The sequence below is a fragment of the Akebia trifoliata genome, chromosome 1 (genome assembly GCF_017979445.1).
Source record: "Akebia trifoliata isolate Shusen 1 chromosome 1, ASM1797944v1, whole genome shotgun sequence".
NCBI classification, from domain to species: domain Eukaryota; kingdom Viridiplantae; phylum Streptophyta; class Magnoliopsida; order Ranunculales; family Lardizabalaceae; genus Akebia; species Akebia trifoliata.
In genome coordinates this window covers 25,085,446-25,106,258 of record NC_141375.1, presented here as the reverse complement: position 1 = coordinate 25,106,258, position 20,813 = coordinate 25,085,446, and the positions used below count along the sequence as shown (strand labels likewise).

At 33.7% G+C, this 20,813-nt stretch overlaps 2 protein-coding genes across 2 annotated transcripts; one reads left to right on the top strand and one right to left on the bottom strand.

Moving 5' to 3' along the window:
- The first annotated feature begins 5,509 nt into the window (after window positions 1-5,509).
- On the top strand, window positions 5,510-12,197 carry LOC147411189 (uncharacterized). Its single transcript, XM_086445744.1, has 7 exons — window positions 5,510-5,971; window positions 7,830-9,095; window positions 10,210-10,313; window positions 10,398-10,500; window positions 10,616-10,911; window positions 11,416-11,721; window positions 11,804-12,197. Exons 2-7 carry the CDS (start codon window positions 7,859-7,861, stop codon window positions 12,155-12,157), a joined length of 2,400 nt encoding a protein of 799 aa, XP_086301870.1. The 5' UTR covers window positions 5,510-5,971; window positions 7,830-7,858; the 3' UTR covers window positions 12,158-12,197.
- Window positions 12,198-16,022: 3,825 nt separating this feature from the next.
- On the bottom strand, window positions 16,023-19,273 carry LOC147411188 (uncharacterized). The gene is made up of 2 exons (XM_086445733.1): window positions 18,919-19,273; window positions 16,023-17,059 (listed from the first exon to the last, which is right to left on the bottom strand). The coding sequence occupies exons 1-2, from the start codon at window positions 19,007-19,009 to the stop codon at window positions 16,314-16,316; spliced, it is 837 nt and encodes a 278-aa protein (XP_086301859.1). The 5' UTR covers window positions 19,010-19,273; the 3' UTR covers window positions 16,023-16,313.
- Window positions 19,274-20,813: the final 1,540 nt, after the last annotated feature.

The following is a 20,813-nucleotide window of genomic DNA, read 5'->3' as shown; positions in this document are numbered from 1 at the left end:
TTATACCAATTTTTTTTGATACACTAAACGATTAAAACTTCCATCCAATTCAACTCCTACTACAAATTCACGACTTTTTGAACATTTTCAAATCATTCACGATTTATTCTTTTTCTAAATTAAACAAATCAAAAATACTTTCTACTAAGACGGTTAAAAACACAAATTAACCCATATTTTTATAATAATAAAGAATTATATCTTAATATCGCATGATAGTATTCTTTAGACTTAAATGTTTTATCAATAGACAATTACTAATTCTTTTTTGTTATTGAATCTCAAGAATTTTCAATTAACAATTAGTTTTTTCATTCTTTTTACATTTCTCTCTCCTCTCTGATTTTTTGAACATGAGTCTTGGCAACTCAATTAGGTTTAGATAGTACGTGTTTTTAATCATAAGTAAAAAAAATTCTTTGCTTTAAATTCTTTCGATAATGCTATTTTAGAATAAATATTAAAATGGAATACGTGCAAAGGTATCCAAGTGTTATTGATTTGTAATAAGGCTTGAATATTTGATATATATACATATGCATAAAAGAATCATATGTTCTTAATTTACTAAGGATGCATTTAAAGAAGAATTCTATGGACAGTGTGCAAATGTTGGGGATTCAGCTTATGTTATGAAGTACGTGTATGTAATTTTTTAGCCTCCTTGAATTCACTGCAAAAAAACAACTTACATGTAGCGTTTAACCCTCTTTGATTGGTTCTTAACCCTCAGTTTTGTTGGTAGCTCTTCAATATATTTAAAATAAATAAAAAAATCTTGTGGTATGTATGAATGTATTTACGAGTGCAATGGGATGCTTTATTTTAGTTGCAAATATTATTTATTTATTTTTCATTTTATTTGAATATCACTAAGTGCAGCATGAATAAGATGGTTATTGTTTATGTAATTCCTACCACACACCGTTGTTTCACTTTCACACTGCAAATGAATATATTCTTGGTGACCAATATTGGTAGGAAGGAGATCACGATGATGGAAGATCATAAAATAACTAATCAGTTTGAAAGAAACTGGTTGAGAGAAAAATGAAAACCATTGAAAGATGGTGAAACACGACTATGCGATAATGCTTGGAGACAACTTTCTGAAGAGCAAGAAGCTCGCTTCAATTTGGAGCCTTACATAAGCCAAGTTGTGCATATAGATAAAGAAAACAATATCTTTGCACTATTGGCAAGGTGATTCTGCTTTTAATGTTTTATCCTTAAGTTTTGTTGCTTTATTTCTATTTCATCTTCACGCTCACCCTCGCGCCACCTTAGAGATGAACAAACTAAAATATTGATTCAATTGGATATGGGATGATTGAAAGCGCTTCGACACTTTTATAATAATAATGAAAAGTATCACGTGATTAATTGAGGGATTTTATGAGAATTGTGAGTCATCACCTAGTTTAGGTCTAAGAATCAAAAATTATTCTAAAGCAGATCCGGATCGGTCCACGGGTAAGAGAAATGGGTAAGAGATCAGATTATGGATTTTGAAAGGTGTTAGGTACCAAACCCGTCCGATCGAAATGATCGGTCTTTACCACGATCCAAGAAAATCATACGGTCAATGATCATCATCACTTTATGTCAAATTTGCTAAACAAATCCAACGGCTAAAATTTCCAAAATATTCAAATTATTCCTCAAATTTTGCACATAAAAAGGGTAAAAATATGAAAAAACCTAAATCCTTTTTAAAGCCCTAAGGCTCACGTGGCAATTTTTCTTAAAGATTGAGATTCAATTAAAAATGCCATGTGCACAAGTACTTTTCACATAATTTAGCATCCATCACAATCATAAATGACTTCTAATTCACACATAATTTCCATGAAATATGATCTAATGTAAACATTCCAAATTAGTAAAATCCACATCATACATAATTACTAAATTGGTTAAACATGAATATATGTGAACTTTTCAAATCAGTAAAATCCATGCATAATTGTTAAATTGGTAAAATATGAATATATGTAAACTTTTCAAATAAGTAAAATTCATATCATGCATAATTGGTAAAATATGAATATATGTAAACTTTCCAAATCTACGGAATATGAATATATATATATATATATATATATATATATATATATATATATATATATATATATATATATATATATATATATAAAATTTCTATATATATGGAGAGAGGCGAATGCAATTGCAAGCGCCCTTGCTGCTGCTGCAACTCACAACGCATCATCTGTGATCTTCAAACAAGTTTCAGAAATGCCATTAATTATTAAAAATGTTTAGTTTGGTGATAAGCTTGATCTTCCTCAATTTTGTTCTTTGATTCGCTAGGGACCTTTCTATTCTACACTTTTTACAATTCTAATACACTTTCCTTGCTTGCTTAGCAAAAAAATTTAAAGTTTCTAAATTGGAAAAACTTCACATGCATCAAATTTTTGAGTTAACAAAATAGGGATATATGCACAATTTTTAAACTTCCAAAATAAAACATGAGAAGAAGAAAAAATAAAAGTAAAATCAAATTTACTTCTAACACAGATTGGTTGTTGAATGCAATCCTTCAGGCACTACTCGAGATGACTTGGAGCGTCGTAGTAATAAAGATAAGTGTGAAGGAAGCGTTGAAGAAAAGAAATAAAATTGCGTTGTTGCTATGGAAGATGTCAGAGAGCAGTGAAGAAACAAGAAAGAACAACTGCTGTGGAAACGTTGGAGATGAAGTGAGGACAGAGGGACGACAATTGTTGTTGGAGAAGTTTAAAGAGAATAAGAGAGGACAAACGTGACTGTTGTTGGAGAAGTTTAAAGAGAAGAAGGAATGATAGACACGGTTGTTATTGGAAAAGTTTAAAGAGAAGAAGAGAGGACATGCGTGGTTACTATTAGAGAAGTTTAAAGAGAAAAAGAAAGGATAGACGTGGATGCTATTGGAAAAGTTTAAAAAGAAGAAGGAAGGATAGACATGGTTGTTGTTGGGGAAGTTTAAAGAGAAGAAGAGATGATAAACGTGGTTGCTATTGTTGTTTGATTCTTCTTATTTTTCTCCTTATTCTTCTTATATATATATTTTTATTTATAAAAACAATTGAAGAGATGAAACTCAGTTTAGGTCACGTCTTGTGTGTTCAATGATGGATTGAGGACATCTTTTTATAGTTTCTAGTTGTCTTTATTTTTTCTTTTACTTTCTATTTCTATTTTTTTATTTCTTCTTTCCATCAATTTTTGATTGGGACATTGGATTTATCTCCAATATAAACGATTTTCTTTTTTTCTTTCCCTTTTATTTCTCCTCTCTCTCACTTTTTTATAAGAGAATGTGGGTAGTGATCCTACATTATTCACAACTTGGTAGTCTTTGATTGGTTAAAATTTTTTTATTCGTTGATTGGTTGGATGAATTAAAATTTTAACTGAGTGATTAGTTTGATGGTGAGTTAAATTTTAATTTTCGGTTTGATTGATCTATCGAGTTAAGATTTCAAATGGATTAGTTAAATTCAGTTTTAATTTTTTTATTTTGATTGGTCGATTAAGTTTAAATTTTAATTTGATTGGTTAGATTTTGATTGGTTGATTAAGGTTAAAATTTTAATTAATGTTATGTTTAAAATTTTGATGTTTAAATTTCGCGATTAAGGTCTCAAATTTCGATTTAAATTTTATCATTTCATGTGAAAATTTTCAATTTTTCAAAGCATGAGGTTTCTAGATTTTATGATGTGCTTGAACATTGTTGAAAATTTATTTGTAGTCACATCGTTTTCTTATGAATCAAGGGCTCTAGGTAAAAGTCAGATATCAAAGGATATTTTGATTATTTTTTGTAAAATTCTCCATTTTTATCGATTTAGATCTCATTAGACTTAAAATCATATTTAGAGAGTAATGAAGTACTTTCGAGACATTTTGGAGATGTGGGACCCACAAGGGGTATTCTTTTTATTTTGTCAATATTTGTGAATTTTGGTGTAAGACTTTTTTCAATCTCGAATTGATTATTTCTAAATCTTGAGGTCACATTTTCTAGCGTTGTGAGGTCTTTAAGTTATAAAATTGTATGACTAACATAAGCATGCGTACTTGTTAAATTAAGTGTATAGTGTAGTGATCCTAAGCATGCATAATATTCTATATCGAGTGTAACGAGTAAGAAAGATGAAAGGACTAGAAGCAGAAAAATTGGGGAAAGTACGCAAATTAAAATTGGGAAAAACATGATGTTTCTAGATATTTTGATGTGCGTTAACATTGTTGGAAATTTATTTGTTGTCACGTTTTCCTAAGAATTAAGGGCTCTAGGTAAAAGTTGGATATCAAAGGGTATTTTGATCATTTTTGTAATTTTTTGTAAAATTCTCCATTTTTATTGATATAGGTCTCGTTAGACTTAAAATCATATTTAGAGAGTAATGAAGTACTTTAAAGACATTTTGGAAATGTGGGACCCATAAAGGGTATTCTTTTTATTTTGTCAATATTTGTGAATTTTGGCGTGAGGCTGTTTTCAATCCTAAATTAATTATTTATAAATCTCAAGGTCACTTTTTCCTAACGTTGCGAGGTCTCTAAATTATAAAATTATGCGACGAACCTAAGTATGCGTACTTGTTAAATTAAATGTATAGTGTAGCGATCATAAGCATGCATAATATTTTATGTCGAGTGTAACGAGTAAGAAAGATGAAAGAATTAGAAACAGAAAAAATTAGGAAAATGATTCACAAACTTTCAAGTCCTTTGCATATTCTGTGCTTATCAGTTGGAACCCACAACAATCGGGTGATCAATTGTCGAGTCAGGCAGGTTCAAAAATGAGATGTCTACAATGATCCTCCCTTCAGTGCCCTAAACTATATACCAAGTGAAATGTGGCAAATCTGTTCTATTTTTCCATGACATGTGAATTTGACTTATTCTAGAAAAATTGGAAACTAATTCATTAAAATTTTAATATTCTGACCTCCACCCATATTATGATACACAGCCTATCATAATCAAAATATACAACACAACTAATCCAAAAAAATCAGGGACTACCCAAAATCTCTTACACCATACATGGTTTCCTTTCATTATCGTATCTCTCAATACTCTACAACCACGTGTGTTGATTCCCCGAAACGTCAATCATCTCTCTTAAAAATTTTAAAGAATTTACCTAAAGGAATGACATGAGATCTCTCTACTTCTCTTCTCGTTCATCTAGAATTTGCACGGATCCTTCCTCATATGAGATACTTTCGAACTTAATAATTAGACATAATATTTTTTTTAATGAAAAAATAAATATATAAAAAATATAAAATATAAAATTTCATAAAATAATCATTAATCTATCTATAAAAAGTCAGGGCATGTTTGGATTGACTTCTTCAAGTACTTTTGGCTCTTACAGGAAGTCAAAAGCACCTTCATGTATGTTTGGATTAAGAAGCATTTTTGAAAGTAATTTTTGTGAAGAGTTATTTTGGTGCTTTTTTGAAAAATACCTCACTCTCTACTTCTCAAATTTGCTTTTGCGAATTCCTGTCATTCGAACCGTTCGTTTCTAATAAAATTGAAAATCCCTTACCTATTATCTTCTTCGTTTTGTTAAAACCCTAACCCATACCCATCACTCTCCGACTGTGTTGCAAAGGAGAAAGACTCCTCTCCTCTCAGGTCCCGATCCTTTCTCTCTTCCTTCTCCCTTCTCATCAAATTAGGTCTTGCGAGACGACCTTCTCCGCCCAAGCTTTATTCACGGACAGTCTCATACGCTTCCACTTTTCGAATTCGATCTCTCGAAATCATCTCTTCTACATTTCAGTCGTTTGGTTCCTTACCTTCGTTTTGTTCGAACCCTAACCCATACCCATCGACGATTGCAGCAGTAGAAATCGATTTTATTCATCGAAAATTCCGATTGCAGCGGCGACGAAATCTTTCACTTCTTCAATCGATTCAAGGGACGATTTCCGCGGAGGTTAGTTTATCTAATCGTGAGTTTTCAGAGTTTCTTTGGGGGTTTCCTCTATCTCCAATTTCTGCAAATACATGTGAAAGATCAAGGAAACCCTCAAATATACTTCATCGTTAATTGTTGTTCTTGAATGCTGATTGTTCCTCTACTTGATTTTAAGATATTATGGTGAGATAGATGTGTGTCAGATTGGAGTACTTGAAAATATACTGGTTAAATTCAGATCGAGGGTTTCCTCTATCTCTAATTTCTGCAAATGCATGTGAAAGATCGAGGAAACCCCCAAATATACTTCATCGTTAATTGCTGTTCTTTAATCTTTACTTGGATGATGCTTCTAGAATGCTGATTGTTCCTCTACTTGGATGATTCTTATATTGTTTAACAAATTTTATCATCTTATTATAATTTTCTTAATCTGTCAGTTTTTTTCCCTTGTCTGAATTTGGTAGAAGTTTGTTTTCTTATCCTTGGTAAAACATAGACATTCCTTGAATGTTAACCTTAACTGACTATAGCAGAAGGGTATTTATGTGCATGTTGATTTGGTTAAACTACTTAAGTATAGACAAGTATTCTCTCTTCTGATAATTATCTCAACACCCAAAAACCTTTGTTACATCTATATTTAACTCTTACTGGGTATGTGCAAAGGATTATGTTTAGTTTCTTTATGTGATTATGTATTTATGACTTTCTAATCTCATCCTTCACCGAGACCAAAGTTTTTAAAACGTTGAAAGTTTAGACCATCATACTAGTTATGGAGTGGAATGTTATGGTTCCTTCTTGAACAAAATTGTAGTTGATCCATCACAATCATATGTGATTGTGATTATGTACTAATGGAATCAAATTGTCATTTACTTCTTATTTTTATGAAATATAATTTACTATGGAATTTCCCATGTTTGGGGACTAAAATGTAGAAACATTTTTTTAAAGCTCATGAGTAGTTTAGATAAATAGTTTCAAGCCAATATCTTCATAAGAGACAATCCTCTTGAGTTGTGCCACTGTTTCAACAAGCTGGCTTACACATTGAGACTGACCTATGGATGAGGGTTGAAAATGGTTTGAAGCTTGTGTGAAAAGTGAAAAAAATTTATAAGGTATTCATGCTATTTACACTTTTTTCTCCATTAGTAATATTAAAAGTGCTTCAATATGACTCCATTTTTGCTGTCATGTTTTTATACAGTTTTACATATCATGATATAGATTTTATTATATGGTAGTTGTCATGTTTTTATACAGGTTTTATTTTTCATATCTCCAATATTTAGGGGAGGTTCTGTCGATTTTTTTTTTTATTATAATAAAAAAAAGAAGTATATTTTGAGTTTAAAATGATGTTGTAATGTTTTTATTGAATAAAAACAGTAACTGTTACTTTTTTGGAGCATAAATTGTTGAGTTATAACGTTAAAAACAGTAATTGTTACATATAAGGGCATTCTAGTCATTTTAACAGAATCCAGAATAGTTCCCAAACACAAAATTCTGTCAGAAGTACTTTATCTAAACACAAAACTCTGTCAGAACTACTTCAAGCAGTACTTCAAAAAGTACTTATGTTTGAGTACTTCTGGCTCCTGTATTCACACGGGCCCTGAAATTTCGATTTGTTTTCATGGGTTAATTAGGGGATCGAATCCGAATCAGATATCTAAGATAATTGGATTCGGATTTGAATACGGAGTGGTGAGGCTTCTCTTTCGGTTAATATATTTCTTGGTGTCTGAGTAGTTTGTTTTTTTTTTTTTTTTTTTTTTTTTCAGTTATTAGTTCTTGACATTTGAAGAAAGTCTCGAAACTCTCTATGCCTAATTTCACTTTTCTCTCTATGTGCTTGTTTCAGATACTCTTAAGCATCCCAAACTGTGAGATATGGTGAGTAGGTACAGTTCAAATGAGAGGGACGAGGAGAAAGAGCAAGGAGAAATATCTGATCGACCAAGCAGTAAAGTTGAATCTAGACCGAAAAGGCATCACAGTCGCAGAGATAACGATAGCGATTTGTCAAAATCTGATGAAGATCGAGACAAGCGGTCGAAGAATAAAGTCGAAAGGAATGAGAGACATCGAAATAGTAAGGATCAAAGAGATTTGGGTAGTTCTGAATTGAAGGATTCTAAGGTTGATGAAAAAAGAAGGCATGATTATCGTGAGCGGAGGGACTCTCGTCGTCGCTCGGATGATGAAGAAAATGATGAAGATGAGAAATTTGTTGGGAGAAAAAAAGTGGTTCGAAGAGATAGGGACCGAGAAGATGACAAGGATGATAGGGAGAACCGTAAAAAATTAGAGAGAGAAAGAGAGAGGAGACATGATGATGGGCGTCGAGGGCATAGAAGTGGACGGGAAGACCATGACAATGTCAATGACAAAAATAGGAGACGAGAAAGAGATAGAGATGATTACCGAGAAGATCATCGACACTCTAGAGATAAGGATACAAAGAAAGGAAATGAGAAGGTTGAAGTTGGAAAGAAATTTGAAGATTCAAAAACAAAGCCACCAACATTGCCAGACAACAATACGGGTATGGATACAGCTAACTTGGGGAGGAGCGGAGGAGTTTATATTCCTCCATTCAAGTTGGCTCGGATGATGAAAGAAGTGCAAGATAAGAGCAGTGTTGAGTACCAGAGATTGACGTGGGATGCTCTTCGAAAGAGCATTAATGGACTTGTCAACAAAGTTAATGCAACTAACATCAAGAATATAATTCCCGAACTGTTCGCTGAAAATCTCATCCGAGGAAGGGGTCTGTTCTGCAGATCTTGCATGAAATCACAGATGGCATCCCCGGGGTTTACGGATGTTTTCTCTGCCTTAGTTGCTGTTGTCAACACGAGGTTTCCCGAAGTGGGTGAACTTCTCTTGAGAAGGATTGTGTTGCAGCTCAAGAGAGCATATAAGAGGAATGATAAGCCTCAGTTACTTGCTGCAACTAAATTTATAGCACATCTTGTCAACCAACAAGTGGCTCATGAGATCATTGCTTTGGAGTTGCTCACAGTGTTGTTGGAGAATCCTTCAGATGACAGTGTTGAGGTAGCTGTTGGGTTCGTCACAGAATGTGGCTCACTTCTTCAGGACCTTTCTCCTCAAGGCCTCCATGGTATGCTTTTGGTTTTAATAATTAACTTTTTTTAATAGACATGTAGTTTTAATTCTTTTATATATCTTTATGCTGTTATATTTGTTGGTAACTGCTTCTTCCCTTTCTTGATACCTACTTTGTGAAATAAGCAATGAGAACCATTGTAAAAATGATTGTTAGGTTTCAATTTCTATGGAAAAGTAACTTTGGAAAAGAACATTTGTAGGTCGGTTATTAGTTGTGTTGAAAATTAGCTTCGGAGTTGATGTTTGCTGGTTGGATTCACAACTTGATGTTAGAATCTTGGATCATTGTGAATCATATATATATAGAGTCGGGTCCGTTAACTCAAGAAATATGACTGAAAAATAACACAAGATCCCAACCATTTAAAAATAACATTCCACAGTTGAGAATTTATAGGGATCCTACCCAATGATGCTTATCTTGGGGATTATTGTCAACAGTTGGATTTTGTGTTATTTCTTGTGTCAACAGAAGCCTACACACACACACACACACACACACACACACACATATATATAGTTAAGATTTTATTATGGAAAAAAGTATGTTAAAACAATTTGGCGGTGCACATGTAAAGGACTGGAATGTGGAATTAAAACAGGTGATGATAGTTGTGGTGATAACAGCATCTTCTTTCTAATAATCTCAACCTGAATTTATCAAAAAATAAAAATCAGACCTAGGGCATCTATGATGCCTCAGGCCATAATAGCCATGATTTTAAGAACCAGGTTTTGGGTTTGGCTTGGTACCCACTTAAGACTAATTTGACTAGGTCTGATCAAATCTGTCTTGAGTCAAATCCTATCAAACTGTTCAATCTAATTTCGATATCAATTGAAAAATGTTTTTAACAATCATATACTTCATTCTTCCAATTGCAGCATGAGATCAATTCCTTGTTTTTTAATGGAACTGCGTTCCTTCATTGTTGGTATTTATGTTTTCTGTTAATGCTGGTTGCTTGACTATTCCTTTTTCTTATCATAGTCATAATTGATTACACAGTTTTTTCCCATTGAATAGTATTGAGTGGGTGATAAATTATTTTCTGACTTTTATGATAGTTAGCATTATCTCTTATTATGGTTTCTAATATATTTAGGTATCTTTGAGCGTTTTCGTGGAATACTTCATGAAGGGGAGATAGACAAACGGGTTCAGTTCTTGATCGAGGGCCTCTTTGCAACACGAAAAGCCAAATTTCAGGTTTGACCATAATTTGAGTTCTAAGCATTATGGCACCCAATTGTTGAACTGAAAAATGAATAACGTGAATGCATGCATATACAGGGTTACCCAGCTGTCCGCGCAGAATTGGACCTTGTGGATCAAGAAGATCAACTCACTCACGAGTTATCCCTCGAAGATGAAATAGATCCGGAAATTGCCTTGGGTAATATATATTCGAAATCCATACTTTGTTCATGTGTAAGATTAACCTTTATATAATTATTATTATTTTTGTTTATAATGATTTTAATTTCTTTTATTTTTTGTAAAAAATTCAGATATTTTTAAGCCAGATCCACAGTTTCTGGAGAATGAAAAACGTTATGAAGAGTTGAAGATTAGTATTCTTGGTGATGAATCTTCCGAGGATGAAGCAGGCTCTGATGCAGCCTCAGATGATGAGGATGACGAAGAATCTGATGAAGAGGATGAGGAAAAGATGAAGATTAAGGATGAAACCGAGACAAATCTTGTGAATTTACGGAGGACAATTTATCTCACAATCATGTCGAGTGTCGACTTTGAGGAGGCTGGTCACAAGCTACTAAAAATCAAACTTGAGCCAGGTCAAGAGGTAAGCAATACAAATTCTGGCCATAGTTGCTTCAATATATCACAACCTGGTTTTAAAATCCACCTTCACCGACTAATTTATAACCACTAACTTACTTGCTTATCAATTTTCTTTTTAAACTATTCTGTTGGAGATCTTGGTGCATTCTAGTGGCATGGAGATAGTTGTTTGATTATCCTATTAAATGTTTTGTTTGTAGGCTTTTATCGATGGCCGACTCACTCTAAATCTTTGTTTCCTTTAATGACCCATTTTTTTAGAGAGATTCTATTGTCACCCCAACTTTTGCTAATGTCACCCCAATTCATGTGTAAATCACCAAAGAATTAGCACACATCTTGGGGTTCCGTTAGTAAAAGTTGGTGTGACAATAGAAGCTCTCTTGTTTTAATATCCTGCAATTGTCTTATGCATTCATTTTATTCTTCGGTGGATGATGTAGGACTACGTAGGCTATCATTTATTTATTGTTTCTCACACATTTTTTCATTTTGGTTCATGTAGATGGAATTATGCATAATGCTTCTGGAGTGTTGCAGTCAAGAACGAACGTATCTCCGATATTATGGTCTTTTGGGGCAGCGGTTCTGTATGATTAACAAAATCCATCAAGAAAATTTTGAGAAATGTTTTGTCCAGCAATATTCAATGATTCATCGTCTTGAAACGAATAAGTTACGTAATGTGGCAAAGTTCTTTGCTCATTTACTTGGCACAGACGCTCTACCTTGGCATGTTTTGGCTTATATTCGGCTGACAGAGGAGGACACAACATCATCATCCCGGATTTTTATAAAAATTCTGTTCCAGGTATGTATTTAGGTTTTTACTATTGTAAACACACACCATTTCTTCTCAGTTTCTGAACTTTAAATATGATTTTTTATGGCAGGAATTGTCTGAACACCTTGGCATCCGGTTATTGAATGAGCGGCTTACTGATCCCACAATGCAGGACTCCTTTGACTCTACTTTCCCGAAGGATAATCCAAAAAACACAAGATTTTCAATTAATTTTTTTACGTCCATTGGGCTTGGTGGCATTACAGAGAACTTGCGCGAGTACCTGAAGAATATGCCCCGACTTATTATGCAACAACAGCAACCTGTGTTGGAATCAGATGGTGAATCTGGGAGCTCAGGTTCATCTGGTTCAGATGACTCCAGTTCTGAATCAGAATCTAATTCGTCAAGTTCTGAAAGTGATAGGGATGAGAGGCGCCATAAGCGGCAGAAGAGAAGGTAAAGGTGAAATTCTGCAGTTCTGGAACCAATTTCCATCTTTTTCTCCATTTTCTTGTTGATGTCTTCACACAACTCAAGTAGCATGCATGCATGGGATGTTGCATGCTTGTTTTTTATTTTGTAACATATCAAAGTTGATTTGGAGAGGCCTTTTAAACTTATTATGCTGCCTTTTGTTCCAGTCCCTGTACTAGAAAATGTACTTTATTTCTCATTCCATGTGCTTAGTTACTTAGTTTTGGCTGTCTTTAGAATGCCATGGATCTAGTTATAATCATAGAAACTTGTTTCATGTAGTTAGTAATTTACACACTGAATTGCTATAATACATTGTTCCCTGAATTACAATTCCATGGACCTTCTTTGGACCACAAGAAAGATAACTCATATTTCATTACGGATAGTTGTTTCATTTTTTCCTTGAAGTCTTTACTATTGAATGATCTAAGCGAGCATGGATCTACCACTACAGCTACATGTTCTGGGATATCTTTATATTACTAATCTGTAGTTCTTTCTAGGAGGTTAAGGGGACTTAAATGAGAAAGCAAAGAGCAATACATGCAAAAAGAAAACTAAACTCCTGTATCTCTGACAATTACATGACATCTAAGGACAAAGTCTTTGTAGGAGCGCCCCTTTCTTTCCTTGAAAGATTTGCACCTCTGCCATACATGAGGGCCTTAATGCCCGGAATAATTTCCTCAATATCTAGCTTATCTTCAAACGACCTCCTATTATGTGCCTTCCAAAAACCTCAGCACAACATAGTAAAGGATCTCACCCCTAGATGATAATGCATATGTGGTCCAGTTGCCAAAAAGATGCAGAAAAACCCACGATATGAGGCAAAAAGGAACTCCAAATCTTATGAGCCAAGGGAACAATGTTGAAAAAGGATGGGTTTGTCATCTCTACCCTGATAAACAGATTCCACAAAAGTTCACAAAAAGTATTTTACGATTTACAAGGTGATCAACAGTAAGAATTTTATTGAGGGACACAGCAAATGAAAAAATTAAAATTGGATTGAACCTTTGAGCTCCCATACTATTGTGGAAGGAAATTAAGATGCGAACCAGGAAGAAAGGTAATATGATTCTCTGGAACATAACAGAAAGATTTAATCGAAAGCGGCCATCATGACTTACTGATCTAACCTGTCTGTTATCATCTCAGAGGCAATGAGGAACTACTAATAACCAAAATTAATTTAGTCACCGTACCAATGTTCTATTCATTGAGATTTCTTCTTCTTTCATGCTGCCTCTCCCGATACAACTGCAAAGTCTTATATTGGCGATTTTATGGCCTGACATCACTAACAAGTGATAGAATTCAAGCTTCAAGGGCACCTACATGACCAATCCTCCTAGAAATGAATCCCATCACCTCTATCCATTTTGAAGTAAGTGTTTTTAATAAATTAGGATAACCCTTCATAATGCCTCGCCAACCCTATATTCGTAAGAAAATCTAGCATCTCCACTTTCCCATCCAAAATTTCTATTGCTATACTTTTGCCAAGATGATTTATTTTTTCGACAAGGCCTTTGGTTGGCAATAACTATTTTCTAATTAAGCTTTTTGATTCATCAAAATCTAATTCTCTAATTTCTAGACCTTCTTTACATTTTTGGAAAACAAATAATTTTCCATTTTACTAGATGAAACTTATGAAATATTGTTTTGATTGCTCCACCAAAAATCTCTAATCTACTTATCCAATTCTTTGGATGACAGAAGCAGGAATGGAGAACAAAGACAATAAAGTGCTTTTAATCACCAATCTGCTAACCTTTTGTCCATCCTCTGGTTCCCAAAGTCTGTTTTATCACATTTGGAGTGAAGGATTTATCTGATGAAGCTAAGAAAAGTTCCTTAGTTTCTCACCTCTCTGAGTCTTTTTCTATGTGGTTGTGGAGGATGTTCGGCTTCGGATCTCTTCTTTGAATCCCCCAAGGTGGCGGATTTGGTATTCAGTAGGAATTTCTTCTCCTTTTAGGCGATTGAAATCCAATTCATATTTGAGAAGCCGAAAATGCGCAAAGCAAGGGGCTGTGATTTGGGACTCTAGCACTTAGGCCGTGCTTGATTGCCTCAAGATCATGATCTTAGACTCTAGCGAAGATGTTTTAGTTAACTTATGTAGGTTGCTCAAAGGGAGCCTAACGTTGGCAGTTTGGTTGCAAGAACATTAGAGTGGCTTCTGATTCCCAAGTGATAGTTCAAAGTTTGAATTGTAGAGTCTATTCCTTGTCACCTAAGATCTAGTAGGGACATCATTGGGTTTGTGTCCGAGTTGGATGATGTTTCTTTTTCATTTAAAGTCTGCTCCACTCCGCGGACTTTATTAAAATTGTAATTTAAAAATTACAAAGTATAATCTTTAATATTGATAATTTGTATCATATTCCACATAATCATCCATAATCCATTGGGGAACAACATATTCATTAGGTGACTAATCCATGACATCTGTTCTTGGATGAGTCAAATAGTTTAAAATTATTTATATATATTATTAGAAGATGGATTAGTAGATGTTCAGTTACAAAATCTCTCTCTATTTTTATTTTTTGGTGTTTAGATGGCAAGTATTTAAATCATAAAATGTGGAGTTGAAGGCAGTATGGTCAAATGAAAATTAGAAAGATAAATGAATTATGCACAGTAATTGAGGCCAATAAATCTCTTTCAGAGATAGACAACTTCACAATCAAATGATCTGCATCAGCGATTTAAATTTATAACCTCTTAAAAAATAGTGTTCAGAGTTACTTCCAGAAATTTTTGCTTACCATTATGGTTAATAATCTTCTTGCCATTGACGTTTGATTAGGATTCACGGTAGGGGATGGTTGATTTTTAAAACTGTTGCCAACCTAAAACACTACAACATCCTGGCACTTGTTTTCAATTTTAGGGCCCAATTCTTGTCTATAATCTGATATAGTATTAGATTTGAATTGAATGAAGTAATTCTCCCAAAATTATAAACAGAAATCGACTAAAATTGGAAATGATGTATGACCTTTTTCTTGTGTTCTTGTGCTGAGACATAATATTTGGTATCGCAGCCATAAAATAAGGTCATTATGTCGAGCATTGTTGGAGGCATGGTCACAAAATTCTTCGAATAAGGGATTCGAATATGATAATATTTTCACACATTAACCCTCATAACAAGGTAAGAAAGCTGAAAATATCATTTTTTTAACCGAGGTGTATCCAAGCTCTCGGCACATGCAGTCCCCTCCCCCTTTACTCATTAACCCTAAAAAAATTACTACATAGAATTTTAGGAGGTTGAAGATAAAAAATTTTGGTAAAAAACCAAAATCATATGTTTTTTAATTGAGGTTTTCAAGCCCTCTTACAGAACCTAACTAATCATCGAGGCATGTGCAGTCCCTTCTTCCCCTCCAATCACTGCAAACATCATTTTTATAATCTCTGCAAATATTCTTATCCGAGTTAATTGAATGGAACTCCTGCCAAATAATTACCGAATCCGTGGTTGGAGGATACGAAAGTCCTAAAAGAAATAGGAAGGATTATAATCTCTCAATGGTTGTGAAATCCTACTTAGCTGAAAAGATCATTAGCAATAACTCCTAATTAACTTGATAATTTCAAAGATAAATACTCTTAATAAATGAGAAGAAATATGTGAGTATGTGTTGTTCCCTCTAACAGAAAATGACAAAGCATTCTATGATAATCATTCTAAAAGAATACTCCAAAAAGGATGTCTTCCTCGACAAGAATTCATTTCCTCGTAAAAATCAAAAGCCCAATGCAGCCAATAAATATAACAATATCAAAAACAAGCTGAAAAGAATTAAACAAGAGAAAAGAACATAGAAAAAAACAAATTCAATCATCTCTGTGATATAAAAATATTTATCATTCCTCGTCTGCAACACACACTCCAGATTTACATCGTACCTGTGCGCCTAAGCAAACTCTTCCCGAGCAAACTACACACACAACAAAACTTAGTTTGATACAACAAGGAATAGAATCAATGGCAATGGATTACAAGCTTCTCTTAATTCCATGGACTACCCACTTCATCAGATTCATACTTGCGAATTGGCTCGACTGAGTACCACATCCATGAATCAAAATGATTATTATCCATCAACGGGAGCTCAATAAACAAAATTCACTCTCTTCCTTCCTCTGCCATTCCACCCACGATCTGTTCGATGATCATCACCTTGAAACCTTGAGGTCTTATACCTTGACATGTACCGACTATTTCCCTCTCTCTTCACATAGTTTCCTTCCCATGTTCCCCTACCTCCACTTGTTCTTCTAGGTTCAAAATTCTCCAACTCATCAATACCTTGCTCCCACCGCTTCCGACCCCCCGAATCACTACCAAAATTTTCCCATTTTGTGTCCTTCACAGCTCCATTATCTGTAACTCTGCCACATTCCCAAGGATTATCTTTATTATTGGAATCCTTGTTAGCTGTTCTCATTGGATCCTCATCAGCATTGCCCCATCCCGTGCACTTGATTGGTTGGTTCAAGAATAATAAAGGATCACCTTGGAACCCATCCTTCCCATCTTTGCTCCCCTCATTAGGGGCCACAACTTCTCTATCCAAGTCCAATAGGAGCTCCGAATCTACGTTGGAGTTCCAATCAATTTCATCAATGTAGATATCTGGATCGGGCAAAGTTATGTCACAAGGAAGGCCATTAATCTCTGCCCAAAAACGGCTTTTTGCATTGTGGAATGCCTGTTCCCCAGCTGAATCATTCCACTGAACTATATTCTCAAAGAAGGACATCATCTTCTTGGCTTCCACAAGCCTTCTCCATGGAATTGAGCCTACTGAAGTGCAGAATTTCTTTTCCCACAAAGGTACAGTTGACTGCCAATAGCCTGGAAACACAAGACGGAAACTTAATATTAAACCCCTGAGATGTCAATCCCCGAAGATAGACAACCAAAAAGCAAATACTATAACATTGCTATTAACAACAATCAGAAGTCAAATTTCTGTATGCATGACGAACTTTCTGTAACTTGAAGAGAATCCAAGATTCTGAGAAAAAGTAAAAAAAAAAAGAACTATTCCCAATAATTTGAATACAAAATAAAAATCTGTCAGTGCTACCATGTTCAAAGAGGAGACAAAATAAATATATTTTGCAGAAAAGTTTACTCCAGTTGAATAGTTTCCTCTTTTTTCAATTTTTTTTCTCCAAATTTAGAAGTATTTGTTATATCCAGTTCTCTTCGAGTTCCTAAACCAAGAGCAATCCTAAAGACCACATGATTTCATCTATAATTTGTGTGAAAGAAACGAAATAGCAGAGAGGACAATAATCACACAAATCTACAGATCAGATCAAGAACAATCACTAATTTCTTTAAAGTTTTACAGCCCTAGAGTTCACTATTTAAAGAAACCAGCAGGAGTGAAAAATGTGCCCATCTCCCAAAAAATAGAAACCCCCCAAAGTAAAAAAACATTAAGAAAATATTACACAATTACCCTTTTCGTAACCCCATAAAATTTGGGCAGGGGGATCCCCACACCCGAACCCCTGGAAAGGGGGCGCTGCCCCCTTCACCCCCACAACTCAGCATACATCCAATATAATACAAGACATTTACACAACAATTTGAACTTGATTGGTACTCTTTATTTTTTGTTGAAGGTACCACCTTGGTGAGGTTGTAAACTCTACATGTGCTAATACAATAGACTTGGGATCGAAACCCCGCCTTCACACTGATAACTTAAAAAAATGAGTAGCAAGGAAGATTCACTAGACACCAAAGAGTTCAAGGATTGCTGAATTGTGTACCCATTTGCAATATGTTGTTAATTTCAAATCTAAGCATAGAGTGCCATATGATTTTGTGAATTATAAAGAACCAGCTAGAATCTCTGGAAACAATGTACCACAATAAAATGTCACAACACAGATGATCCAATTTTTTTTTTATCAAGACCAAATAATGGGAAAAACCGGCCCACCATAGAACAAGATAGTTATGAATCAGTTCAAATTCATCTATATTGTCCTCCCTATATTTAGTAATTGGACCCATAAATGAACAATTGCTATAAACTTACACAAAATTATGTACAGGATCCACAAGGTGCTAGCAATCTATGTATCAAGGTTTAAAATGTCCTTTCGATTCAATGTTTTGGTTTCCAAAAAAATTGAAACGAAACCAAAATGAACTATTCTCGGTTGTTTCGTCTCGGAATGGTGAAAAACCGATATGTATTAGCCAAAACATTCTGAAACAAAACGATATTTTCAACCATGGTATACATCATAATGGTATATACATGTGTGTACTGTGGGGGAACCTAATATTTTTGTGGGGGAGAGTTAGCCAATCAAATGTCAAGAGCTGGGGTTATGGGCAATTCCAAGATAGAATTTCTGCAGACAACAAGGAGTTGCTTCCAACTATCAAAACTTCAACTCCACCTTCCAAACAGGTCCTACCCATAAGAAAGTGGAACAATTAAAAATTAAAAAGAAGTTGAAACACAAAAACTCCAGAAGGAAAATCATTAAGTTTGCAAAACCCTAACGAGATTATTAAAAAAAACAAAAAAAAAAAAAAATCCTACCAATCTTTAATCCAAATAAACCAATTTCACTCCATCAAAAAAACCCATTAAAAAGAACCCATAACTAATCGATTTTAGCTACTCTACTTCGCATAAAGGATTGCCAAAAAGACTAATTTGAACCAGAAATTAAACATACCAGATGACGGTTTTAAGTTCTGCGATTTAATGGGTTTCTTTGGTAGTACTTGATGATAACTATCACCTTGATATCTTCTCAAATTCTCCATCTCGTAGGACTAAAACGAAGCAAAAGGAGATTTTACAGAACAAAAATCAGTTCTCTAAAGAAACAAGTCTATTGGTGATCGAATCAAAGAACAAAAATCTCTTGGTTCTAAAGCAAATCCAGAGATGGGTTTCGCGATTTCTTCTCGGAGAACCAATTCAGAATTTAAATTAATGAGATGTAGAGAAAGAGAAAAAAAACAAAAAGAAAACGATTTGCTGCTTTTGAAACTGTAGGAGATTCGGTTGATATATACGAGGACTTCAGAAGTCCTCCGAGTTTCCTAATTTTAGAGGCTAATTACAGTATTGCCCCTACAGAGATACTTGAAAGCTGTCAATTGGCGGATATAAATCAAGTTGAATGCGCGTGGAAGGCAAGTAAATGAAAAATAAAAGAAAAAACAAATTATGTAATAAGGTAATAATGTGACTTCAACATTATCCAATAAAATAATAATGGGTGGAGTTATCAATGTTTTAAAAATCGGATAAGATTTGATTAGATCCAAACTTATCGATTGAGTTTAATCGATTTAACTCATAAAATGAAGTATTGAGTGAGTTTCTATTTTATTAAAACAGTTATTGGTGCCCCAAATTTACTTCTTACAAAGCAAATTTTCATTTTGTTTGTTGTATACGTTGAAATTCCTAGTTTAGTGCATTTTTCATTTTAATTCCCAAAACATGTTTTCAAATGAATTCATTGGTAGGTATTTTAATTTAAAGTGATGAACTTACTGATAATTACTAGTCATCTCGTCATTAAAAAATAAGGATATTTATCTTTAAATTTATCAGTGAGATTGACACTTTTTTTTTATTAAGGATATTTATTCTTTAAATTTATCAACGAGATCGTTACTTTAAATTAGACTATGTGCCAACGAATTTGCTCGAAAACATGTTTTAGGAATTAAAATGAATTATTTACTAGAATTTGAATTTTACAAAAATTGTGCAGCTTTTGAGAAAAATCTCAAAAATATAAATCAAATGGTTGACAAAAAGCAAAAGTTGGAGTTGCCCATAAAAACTCTATCATTTGTTTATTATTTAGATTTTATATGAGCCTAATCCTAATTGTTAACAACTGTTGAAATTGTCTGAAAGAGTTATAATGATTTGTAATATTGAGGTAATAACTTAAGTCAAAATTTTGTAATGTTCCAATGGTTTGTTTTAGTAAGGTGTGATAAATTGATGTAATAAGTAAAAGTTGGGATGTCAATAGCAATTCTCTTTTTATTTCTTAAATAACTATCGTTAAATTTGAGAAAAAAGAATTTATAACAATCTTCAATCTGAAGATTATATCAATTTCTTCAACTTTCACACAACTCATGAATAAGACAGGATTTTTTAAGAAGAAACTGATGGAATTTTGTGACAAGTTCAAAGATGAGGACATTTCAGTCAATTTTCATTAATTTATGTAAATAGACCTTAGGTCAAGGTGACATGTCTTCAATTTTAAAGCAAACGAGTATCTCAATTATTCATTAAAACTTGGTGGGGTAGGCTCAAAATCACTCAAAAATTTGTACCGACACCTTCACAAACCCAGTCAGATCAGCTTATTGACTGGTCAAACCAGTTGAGTTGACCCAGATGGGTTGTTTGGTCTTTCAAAAATGGATTTTTTTATTTGACCGGCCAATCGGATCCCATTTTTAACACAATTCATATTTACAAAATAAATCAAAAAGAAAAATACAAAACATATTATATACAAAATGGATAGGATTTGGATATTATATTATGCCTTAAGAAGATAAAAGAGATTATTATTATCTTTAATTA

What these genes read in the sequence shown, in the direction of transcription:
- LOC147411188 (XM_086445733.1), bottom strand. Translation starts at nt 19,009, where the DNA reads ATGGAGAATTTGAGAAGATATCAAGGTGATAGTTATCATCAAGTACTA. An exon ending in GAACTTAAAACCGTCATCTG is followed by an intron (nt 17,060 to 18,918) that starts GTATGTTTAATT and finishes TTGTGTTTCCAG; the next exon opens with GCTATTGGCAGTCAACTGTA.
- LOC147411189 (XM_086445744.1), top strand. Translation starts at nt 7,859, where the DNA reads ATGGTGAGTAGGTACAGTTCAAATGAGAGGGACGAGGAGAAAGAGCAA. An exon ending in TTCTCCTCAAGGCCTCCATG is followed by an intron (nt 9,096 to 10,209) that starts GTATGCTTTTGG and finishes TAATATATTTAG; the next exon opens with GTATCTTTGAGCGTTTTCGT. An exon ending in TTATAAAAATTCTGTTCCAG is followed by an intron (nt 11,722 to 11,803) that starts GTATGTATTTAG and finishes TTTTTATGGCAG; the next exon opens with GAATTGTCTGAACACCTTGG.